This window comes from Ostrinia furnacalis, unplaced genomic scaffold (assembly GCF_004193835.3).
Source record: "Ostrinia furnacalis isolate ACB-3 unplaced genomic scaffold, ASM419383v2 OfSCF7173, whole genome shotgun sequence".
Lineage (NCBI taxonomy): Eukaryota > Metazoa > Arthropoda > Insecta > Lepidoptera > Crambidae > Ostrinia > Ostrinia furnacalis.
Genome location: NW_021137412.1, coordinates 359,221 through 370,411, shown reverse-complemented (window position 1 = coordinate 370,411; position 11,191 = coordinate 359,221). Strand labels below are relative to the sequence as shown.

Here is an 11,191-nt window from a genome sequence, read left to right as displayed (position 1 = left end):
CGGAGAATAATGTTGTGGCAGGCCTTTGTTCAAACGATCATAGCAAATGTTGTGATAGGTATAGAGACATGCGATTTTTGGTTTTACAAAGATAATACGATAGAGAATAATACAAAGTAATAAAAACTACCTGTTATAGGGGCATTTTTTTTGAGAAATTTATCAAATAACCAAAAAAATACGAATTTTTAAGCAGATTTTTTTCAAAAAGTCTCATTTTTTATTATTTACTGGCATTTTCTGGGTATTTTATGTATTTCTTCAGTATTGTCTGTTATTTAGCATTATTACTGTTTTTATTTTATCAGGATATACCGCTTAGTTTAAAAGTTATTACGTTTTCTTTACAATAAGTAATTGGAAGAAAAAAAATTCTATAAAAAATTAAAAAAAAATCTCAAAAAATTTTTGACCTCTTTTTTGTCGATAAAAATAGGTCTAGTTTTATTTATTTTCATATGTACACTTTAACGTGACTCACACTGTATTATTCACATATTTTTATTTATTTATTTTAGTGATACACCGAGCGGTTATTTCCACAATCTATATCTATACTAATATTATAAAGCTGAAGAGTTTGTTTGTTTGTTTGTTTGTTTGTTTGTTTGTTTGGTTGAACGCGCTNCGCGGACGATGTCGCGGGCACAGCTAGTCTATATATATAAAAGAAAGTCGTGTTATTTGCTCCACTTATAACTCAAGAACGGCTGAACCGATTTAGCTGAAAATTGTCAGGGAGGTAGTTTAGAGCCAGGAGAAGGACATAGGATACTTTTTATCCCGTTCGAAATTAAAAAAAAAGTCTGCTTATTTATTGCCATTAAGGCGGAACAAAGTTCGCCGGGTCAGCTAGTAAATAATAAATGCTGTAATCGTGGGATTAAGTACCTAAGACTTTAAGCTTTTCTCGCTTTTGATAGATCGGAAGTCAGTTTGTGCTTATTAACCATTTAAAACAAACATAATCACCATATTACTTTGCTCTATGTTATTCACCTAAATACTTACTACTAGCTCTTATGCCCGTATTCACAAACGATGCTTGCTTAAGTGAAGCAGCAAATCAAACGCAGAGCATTGAATAGAGCTCTGTGATTGGTTCGTATGTCACCTTGTGCGTCCACGCGCCCTGTGAGACCTCATAGTAATGTTTGTGAATACGGGCGTTAGTCATCCAAAGTTCTGGTGATTTGATTATTTCCTGTTTGTCAGTTCAGTGTCGCCGTCCGATCACACGTGGAAGCACAAAAAACTTTGAAAAAACTTTGCTCGCGGCCGGCAGTGTACATGCGTTTTAGGAAAGACCCACGGCCGCTATTCAGGTCTGCACACTGCAGCCAGTGCAGTGGTACCATGAACCTATTGTAATAATGGTGTTTCATCATTTGTTGTTTTTTCGACCAAGGCCGCAAGGTTGTGATTTTTGTGTTGTCAACTTCTACAACAAGCACAACAATATAAGTAGTATTTGATTAAGTAGGTACTTACTAGAACTAGTTGATTTGACCAAGATTTGTCGGTCGTTTGGTGTAGTGGTTCGAAACGGACTACTATTCCGGAGGTAGCGGGTTCGATTTCCGCACAGTACAAACATTTGTGTGCATGAACATATTTGTTTGTAACTTTGTATTGGACTGGGTGATTTCTATGTATAATAAGTATGTATTTACAAAAAAAAAGTATTTAAGTATGTTTATATCCGTTGTCTAGTACACATAGTACAAGCTTTGTTTAGTTTGGGACTAGAAGCGCAGTGTAAAATGCCCAAGGATATTTATTTTATTTTTATTTATTTATTTATTTAATGTAGGTACTACTAGTATTTATTATGTGGATCGCCTGGATTATCGCACACACCTTGAGTGCTTTATAGTTGCACTTGCATCCCACCAAATACATAGAGCGACTGTTAAATTTAGCGAGAGTTTGTAAAGTTACTATGTATTTAGTAGAGATGAAACGGTTAGTTGTTTGGCCGGATACCGGATACCGGATATCCGGCCAGCTGCTAGGCCGGATAGCCGGATATCCGGCGGCCGGATAGTTGGCCCATTGTCTCGTTGCATGCCGTGACGAGTTTAGGTGCTTCGAATGCGATCAGTGGATCTATTAGTAGACTAGACTAGTCACACTTTTCGAAAATCGAATCAGTCCGAATAGAATGTCAGATTTTGCCACTTGTCTAGGAGGCATATCAATTCGGGCGATTTCGGTTGCCATCGTGAGTGTGTGATTGAATAGCGAAAAGGACATCATCCACGATTCATACATTTTTGGTTCAAAATCTAAAGTGCCGGCCAAAAAAAAAGTGCTGTATTCTGACAGAACACGTCTTAGCATTTATTACTATGGCACCAAAGCTGTAACACCACTGTAAAACTATACACTGTAAATAACAATATTTACTATTTATGTATTCGTCATTAGAGTGAATAGCCCAGAAAAAGAAATTAGTTTTTTTAAAGGCCGTCATTATAATAAGCCATTTTATTGATGTTTATCTTAAAGATTAATGTATTTCATTTTATTAATAGGAAATTGTCGTAGTTTTTTAATATCCGGTATCCGGCCGGATAGTAAATTTAGGCCGGATATCCGGCTTACCGGATAGTTACCGGATATCCGTTTCATCTCTATATTTAGTGCTATTTTTTATTGTATTTATTTAAGCTTTTTGCACATAAACGCTGTCCAGTGGCGGACTTAAAATGCCGGGTGGCATTCTCTACCAGCCAACCACAGGTGTATTTAACCGACTTCTTTCAAACAATACTCTAAGTAAATGACTTTTTGATGAGCCGAGATTCTGTGGTAGCCCGGTCAGTTAGCCAGCGATGGCGTTACTCTCGTACAATTATTCCGGAAAGCCCCAAGTCATTACCTAAATTATTTCATAAGACGCTCTGCAGCCCGCGCGATGCAGATAATACCACAGAATAATAATAAACAAGTTGATAATACTCTAGTTTCATCATTATTTTTTAAGAAATTACTTACGAGACAAATAGTTACTTAACTACCAATCGATCAACATGGAAAGCATTGGGGGAGGCCTATGTTCAGCAGTGGACGTCCTGTGGCTGAAATGATGATGAATGATGAGTTACTTAACTGAGCGAGCAACTAAAGTAGGTAAGGTAAAAGTAATTTATTGCCAAGACAATATTTTTTATTTTCTAGCGGCTGCTGCATGTAGGCATGTGGTTTTTATTTGTTTACTGTGCAGTCTTACTACTTATTTACCTTTAATATCCCGCGGGGAAATCCGCGTGACGTTATTTGTCTTGGTCGTTGCACAATCGTCGATGTTTCACGCGTACGTGACATAAGTATAGCACTTACTTAACATGTGTCTGGTACCTTTGTTTGGTATCTATTTACATTACATTTGTAATATCAAAGCTGCATATAGGTACTACTAGTAAGTAAGTGGGTAGCTCTACTTAAGGTGCATGTTAATCCTACTATGCATTCCTCCTTACATACCTACCTACATAGAGTGCATTTAATACATCAACATCTTTGTATTATTATTTTAAGTAGGTCCACAGTCCACAGCACATCATACTACATAAATATTTTTGTTGCAAAATATCTCTTATCGCAATTACATAAAGTTGCCACAGTGTTTAGCTTGTTGTGCTGTCATCCACACATCAGCGTGCGATACGCCTGTAAAGTAACTCCTTTTAGAAATATTAAGGCAATGTTGAATAACAGACAGGAAACACAATAATATTATGATTAATGCAGGTACATTCGACTGAGGGTAGAGACAAAAGGGGTGCGATGGTGAGGGACCTCCTCGTGGTGCACCCTGGGTAACGTCGGCGTGGTCTGTTCACGTGGGCGGTTAACTTCTCACCTGCGCGGCAGGTCTCGTCAACTCGGCGGGCCTGTCGGGCAACCCGTAACCCACAATTGAGTGGCCCGGGGACCGTCGAGGCATTTGCTCGGGCCACGATGCAGGGGACATCTTTAAAAACCCCCACAGGTGGGGGCTGGTGGGGCGTTTGCCCGGGTTCATTCTTTGGAGGGCCGCTCTCGGTACTTCTCTGATCAGCAGAGCTGACTGAGCAGCGGCATGGAGCAGACCGTAACCCGCTACGGCAGGCCGGGGGTCCTGTTGTACCAGGGCCGCGGGGAGAAAACCTCTATAAAAACAACTGGAGGAGGGCCTGAGGCGGAGCTGCGGACGAATGTTCAACTAGTAGGACAATAACTCGCGGCTCTGGTGGAAACCGTCGGGTTTTAGTGGGTAGGCCCCGCCTTTAGTAGTCGGGGAGAGTCCCCACATAACCCACTGGCCGTCCCCATCGACCAGTGAGTATGCGCAAAGCATTTCGCGACGTAAACAAAAGGGTAGAGACAAAATAAAAATTTATGCTTATAAATCAGTCTTTATGAAGTGAAGATTTTTAGTAGTGTAAAATATTGACGGATACATCTTATCTTATATATATAAAAATGAAACCCGTTTCGCGTTGTCACGGCATCACGTGTGAACGGCTGAACCGATTTCGATAATTCTTTTTTTTAAATGTTTGTGGAAGTCCAAGGATGGTTCTTACGGAAAAAAATATTAAGAAAATCTCTACGCTAAGGCGGTACGAAGTTCGCCGGGTCAGCTAGTAAATTATAAATAGGTAAGTATCTACATATTTTCTAATTAAGCGAGAGCTTTAAAACTAAGAGGTAGCTATTTCCTTCCATGTGTAGAGTCGCAGCTCATGAGTAAATAAATAATTGTAAATTATGTAGATTAATTTTACACATAAAAATAACCGTAGCTTGCACAAATATTGGGATGTAGGTTAATTTGCTGTTAGTTGAGTACAATATTACCCACATTCATATTATGTTAAGTCCTTCTGTACCTACTTTATCTACTATCCTTTCTCTCATAGAGCCTACGCGTTGTACACATTCACACTATGACACTGGTACTACATACGTATCTAAGCCAAAATGCTAACTTGAACTGACGAAGAGCGACGTTAAGGGATGTTGAATAATTCAAATAATTCTTCAATCTTCGATTTTTCATTGACGTTGAAGTCAAAATGTTTGGTGTCATTATTGTTGCCTGTACAATCTCTGCACGATCTCAGGGATCCAGGCGGGGTCGTGGAGGCGGTCGCGCACGCGCGCCAGCGCCGCGTCGTTGCCCTCGCGCGCCGCGTCCGCGCCGAAGCCGCTCCTGCGCGCGCGCGCCAGCAGCGGCAGCACCTCTAGCCGCTCGGGGCCCATTGGAGGCTCAGTGGTGCTCGCCTGTGACCTCGGCGCGTTCAAGGCCACAGGCGGGTAATACAGCTGCGCGAATATGCTCTGCTCCACTTGACAGCTCACCGCGCCCAGCGCCGCCACTAGCAGGACCAGTTTCCAGAACATGTCGGACCGGTAGGATGACGCGACAGACGAGACACAACTCAGCGACTTGTCCCGCCGCTTCTTATATTTATACTGTCTGCGAATTTATCGCCACAAGGAAAATTTGCATGATTAAAGCGTAGTAACTTATTAACCGATCGATTTGGTAGATGTTTGAATTATCTAAATATGAAATAAAAAGGACACTTGAGTAAATACGTCGTATAGTAGGTATATACTATTTATCACTTGTAGCTAGTAACTCATACTTTATTAGAATGTTTGTAGAGCAAAGAATTGAAAAGATATTATCACCTGCCCACTATACTTACATACTTAAATTAGATGCTTATCCAGCTAAGTCAATTGAGTATTACTTAGGTATTATATTTTTCTTTAAATTATAGGTACTTCGATCAACAATACCAACTAGATATTGGGTCATCGTAAAAATTACGTCTCGCGATTCGCGCGAAATAAGAGCGCACTTGAGAAGTGAGTTATTTTATTGTAATTAATCTCTTCTGGCATTTATTTCATTTAACATTTACATTTTATAATCTTTAAAATTCTCATAGGTACACCCCGCTTACTTTGAGTTGGAGTTATTTAAATAAGAACTTCTTCTCTTCTTTCTTTAAAACTTTTGCGCTGACCCGATATCAAGTAGTTGGTGTTGTTGATCGAAGAAATTAAATGTTATTTTGCATAAAGAAATTACTTGTAAGAAGTTCAATATAATTATTAAATTACACCTTTTATGACGAATGAATTCAAAGAACGGAATGAGTAAATATATCTACCTAATTTATTGACGTAAACAATGACTTGTTTTTTTTAATTGTTATTTATGTAGTTACATAAGTAATGCAAAATCTGACGTGACGAGTGAGTTAGACCAGAGTAAATAATACTTTCTTTGGTTTGACCTGCTAAGGGTGGATACGACCAAACAAGAGTATATCATTCTCAGAATAAATTTGTCATTTTGACAAATATTTCCCATACTGAAACTGTTAATGTGCCAGTTATACCAGGAGTTATTCCCGGATAAAAGTTTGGTCAAAACGGGCTTAAGTAGATTCATTTTAGAGAGCTCCGTGGAACCTTCACAAGAAACCCACAGTTCAACCCCCGTGAAAGGACCGTGATGTCTAAACTCACCATCAGTACCTACGATTATGAAATTAAAAATAGGTTTCATTTAAGAACCTAAGTACATACAGTAGGCGCACGAGTTCATGTCCATCGGGGCCTTACTTACTTATTTACTTATACTTATACTTACTTATAAGTTGCAAAAAATATGGAATAAGTAGATAAGGTACGTTGACCTACTTAATTGGTAATAATTATCGATATCAACATTAGCATAATTAGTTAGGTAACAGCACTAGCGCATTCCTCAGGATGGACATGAACTCGCGCGCCTACGGTATTAGGTAGAGTTCAGCACAATAATTAATCGGCTACTACTTTAGAGCAATCTCTTCAAATGACTTACTTGACTTATGGTCCTATGTCCCCTAGATGGGGCAGAGGGCGTCCTCAACAGTCCTCCATCGCGTTAGGTCTTGAGCTATGTGTTTGATCTCGCTCCAAGTCTTGCCGATCTTCTTCGCCTCGTCTGCCACAGTGCGCCGCCAAGTTTGTTTGGGGCGACCACGTTTGCGTTTTCCTTGGGGGTTCCAATCCAGAGCCTGCTTGGTATGATCTCTTCAAATAGAGGGCATTTATTGTTCGTCATCCTCATTTGTTTGTATACGGTACTTTACTATGTGGTCATAATTAATGATTAATAATTACTAATAGCAAAAGGTTATCATTATCATTTTGCATAGAGCCGGGGATTTTTCTGGCGAACGTATTTATTTACTATGTTTTGTAAACAAGTACGATGTAGTTGTACAAATTTGATTTGGTATGTAATATTATAACAACATTTATTATGTTTTTTTTTATTACAGGTGCCATAAGCTACGTCAACGTGGAGGTTGTGGTGGCGCCCTCATCAAAAAGTGAGTTTTAAATGTACTACCGCCCGATCATTTATGAAGTAGGTGGATTTGTTTAGCGTTACCGCGTTGGTACCACACTTGAGGTGCAATTACCGGATACTATCGCTAGGTGGCAGCAGTGACTAACATTCTGATTCCGATTCTGTTTACTAACACAAATTAAAGTGCTTAAATATCTGAGACTCTACATTAATGTGACGTGAGAAAGGCGCTTGTACTCGTAATGCGCATATTTTCAGGAAAAAATTCCTAATGCAGTAATTCCCATTCTTGCTTCCATAAGTGTTTGATAATTTCGAAAACTCGCACAACGACTCCGTGGCGCAACGGTAGCGCGTCTGACTCCAGATCAGAAGGTTGCGTGTTCAAATCACGTCGGGGTCACATAAAGGAATTTTTTTTTCAAGATTATGTACCTATATTATTTTTGTTTTATCGTTAAGTTACGGAAGCTTCTCTTATTTTTGTCCCACTGCCGAGAATTATTTTGTTTTCTAAATTTTCCAAGGGAAACATATTTTTCCCCTCTGAAGTGCGTTCGAAATTGTCACGCCTGTTTTTCCTAGCATTGACGCCCCTCGTTGGGTGTCCAATAAAACTTCATCGTTTACAATAGTTTTCACGGGTCTTCCTGTCTGTTACATGGCGACTACGGGTATTGAGTTACAATAGGACAGAACAGTAAGATTGAGATGAATTTGGCTCATTTTCTTCAAAGTTGTACAATGCAAACTCTTATTTAGAGCCTACTTATCTTGTGCTTCACGTTCCTAAATATTTTAAGTATTAAAAATTAATTAAAAACAATGTAATTAAATCTTCATACTACTGCAAAACCTTTTTGCTGTTTTGCTCAATATTAATATTTTGAGAACAAAAAGAACTGAAATATTCGTTAATAATCTCATAAAATTAGTAGTAGTAGTTGGCAAAAAAATTGGAGATGCCGGGGATCGAACCCGGGGCCTTTCACATGCAAAGCGAACGCTCTACCACTGAGCTACATCCCCGCTTGGTGCGCAGGTCGAAATTGTCAATTCAAAGCTAAGCCCATCGTTATTACAAAACAATAAAATAAAAATGCCTGAAAATGATTGATTAAACATTTAATTCAAAGTTAAACATTTAATTGAATTGAATTATTACCACACCTTGAGAAATCTTATCTTAAATTCATATTAACTATTAAATAGAGTCCTTTTGGGAAGCCAGTTCGCCGTTTGCATCGTAACTTTAATAATATAATTAGGTTATAATAATAAGTAAGTAAGTAGTAATCACAAATAAGTATGTAGTAACTAAATCTAGGCTCTCAATAGTCGCAAGTGCTACTTATTTTAGTTTTTAGTCAAAGACATACGAGTTTTGATAGAGAAGAGAGACAACATGATAAAGAAGACAGCTACAAATAATTTGTGCTGTTTATAGTACCTACTCAATTAAATAGGACTCATTAAAAAGTGATTTTAATCGCCCGGGCATTGTATAATCTGCTGATACTTGACAAGTCAACCGCAGTGTAGTAACTGGAATTCAGTCAGAAACAAAAAAAATGCAATTAAATAGAGTGAACATAGTGATTCCACAGTAAACTATATACTGATGATCACTTGGGGACAGAAGGAATATTTGTAATTGTGCGGTTACTTTGCAAAATGATTTCAAGTTGTCTCCCTCAGCAATCTTGTGACGTTGGCATATTTAAGAGCGACGGTTACATCAGAAAATAAGATATCCTTATGAAGAGTAGGGACGCTGATATGCGGGTCCAGTACCTCTAGCACGAACAACTTTTGTCTTCGAATCGTTTGCGTATTCGACAAAATTCGATACCCAACCTTCGAATTCAACGTCAGAAATAGTTTCGTGCATTTTATGAGATTTTTCAATCGTCAGATATATTTTAACTGAAGAATAAACTTATCATTTTGACTTGTTTCATACTGAAACTGTAATGTGCCAAAGTTATTCTTCAATAAAAAGTTATTCGATGATTGAAAAATCAGCCTGAACTTTGTCACTTTAGCGGCGTTATGTTTTCATACCAAATCTTTTGATGGCGATTCGAATACGCAGACGATTCGAAGTCGAAAGTTTTTCGTGGTAGAGGTTCAGACTGAGATTGGCGCGAGCTGAGGCTAGGTCTCCGCCTGCATGATGAACTCGGCGAGCAGCATTTCCATGGTGGGCGCGAGGCGCGCGTGGCGGCAGGCGTCGCGGAAGCACGCCGCCATGTGCAGCACGCGGAAGCACGCGTCCGCCTCGGCGTGGTGCCGCCGCTCGCACTCGTGCAGGAACCCGATCAGCTGCTCCGCTAGCACTTCACCTGTTGGCAGACGCGTTAAGAGAAGTCAAGTCAGGCAAAATTACGCCCAGATGAGGTACACTCAGAAAGAGACCCGTGAATCTGTGAAGGAACAATCAGAATCAAATGGCATGGTAGACCCAAACCAAAATGACTCTGGAAACCCCGGACCTGAAGACGTGAAGAGGTTGTTGAAGGGGTCGATTGTTTTGGATACGATTAGCTATAATTAATTTCAAACAGTTGCACAACAAATCACTGTCTACGTGTACCTACGTTACGACATGTTATTTAGCATTGCCTTATTTTGCCAAGCCTCCGAAAAATCTTACGCATATTAGAGGCTTCAGGCTAACATGAACTTACGACGCATGATGCATGATGCCAATAAAAGAAGTACTCGATACTAAACTTAAGTTTAAAGGCTGAAGCTGAAGGAGGAATGTGGAGAATCGAATCATCTTCCAACAGCAGAACAATGAGATTTTAAGAAAAGTATTGAAAAGTGTAGGTGAATCACCATTGGGGAAGCTCTTGACGAACTTCTCGGCGTTGGCGTGGTGCATGCTGTTGACGTCGGTGATGAGGTTGAAGTGCGCGCTCATGCAGCGCAGCGCGCAGCCCAGCTCGCGCGCCTCCAGCTTAAAGTCCTCGCTCCAGAAGTGGAAGAACTCCTCCATCTTCTCTTGCGTCAGGCCAGACTGGGGAACAATCAAAACGAAATTATTTAGACCAACATACGAATGAATTTGTTAAGGGTAAACAGAAAATAGTCTATATTATAGAGCAGATTCTGACTTGCTGGAAGCTTTATTTAAGCAAGCAATGCCATATACTCGTAGTTCAGATAAAAATATTATTTTATAATAAATTCGCTTATTCGCAGAATATCACAGATTTGCATGATATTAAGTCAAAGACCATAATTATTATTGCAGTAAAAAATATAATAAATGACTCAACAACAATGTAAAGATTCTGAATCTTTAAATCAATCGCCATTACCTCCTCCCTGCAATGGTCCAGCGCCTGGCCGAAGCCGAGCGTGAGGTCGGTCATGACGCCGAGGTCGGCGCGCGTCCGCAGCAGCAGCCCCGCCAGCACCAGCAGCGCCGCGCCCGCCATGGTCGCCGACTCCCGGCGCGCGCGCGCTTATATCCCCCGCTAATCACGGCCGCGGCTTAATCTCACTCATTACGCTCCTACCGCGAAGAGGCGGGCCCGCGGGCGGCCACATTTTTCTTGTTTGCATTGCTGCATTGTAATGCCTGATTACGATATAATGAGCCCGTTGTGCATGATGCCTGTGATTGCCCATCTCACTTGTCCGACAGTAATGAGGCCTTTTAATTGACACGCGCAATCCGGTGAAGGATGAGATGCGCGTTTGCTGTGAGTCCGCTTCATTCATAAGTTTCATGGTGTAATTAGCTATAAGTGTTTTCCACAAAATAGCAATTAGCATCTATTAATGTATGTTGAATTTGCGCAAACG

At 40.0% G+C, this 11,191-nt stretch overlaps 1 protein-coding gene and 2 non-coding genes across 3 annotated transcripts; 1 reads left to right on the top strand and 2 right to left on the bottom strand.

The window, feature by feature from the left end:
• Window positions 1–7,703: 7,703 nt before the first annotated feature.
• Window positions 7,704–7,775, top strand: TRNAW-CCA (transfer RNA tryptophan (anticodon CCA)). Its single transcript has one exon. It is a non-coding gene; the product is annotated as a tRNA-Trp (tRNA).
• Window positions 7,776–8,329: 554 nt separating this feature from the next.
• TRNAA-UGC (transfer RNA alanine (anticodon UGC)) lies at window positions 8,330–8,401 on the bottom strand. The gene has a single exon. It is a non-coding gene; the product is annotated as a tRNA-Ala (tRNA).
• Window positions 8,402–8,480: 79 nt separating this feature from the next.
• On the bottom strand, window positions 8,481–10,914 carry GOBP1 (general odorant binding protein 1). Its single transcript, XM_028319334.1, has 3 exons — window positions 10,702–10,914; window positions 10,217–10,397; window positions 8,481–9,717 (listed from the first exon to the last, which is right to left on the bottom strand). The coding sequence occupies exons 1-3, from the start codon at window positions 10,819–10,821 to the stop codon at window positions 9,530–9,532; spliced, it is 489 nt and encodes a 162-aa protein (XP_028175135.1). The 5' UTR covers window positions 10,822–10,914; the 3' UTR covers window positions 8,481–9,529.
• Window positions 10,915–11,191: the final 277 nt, after the last annotated feature.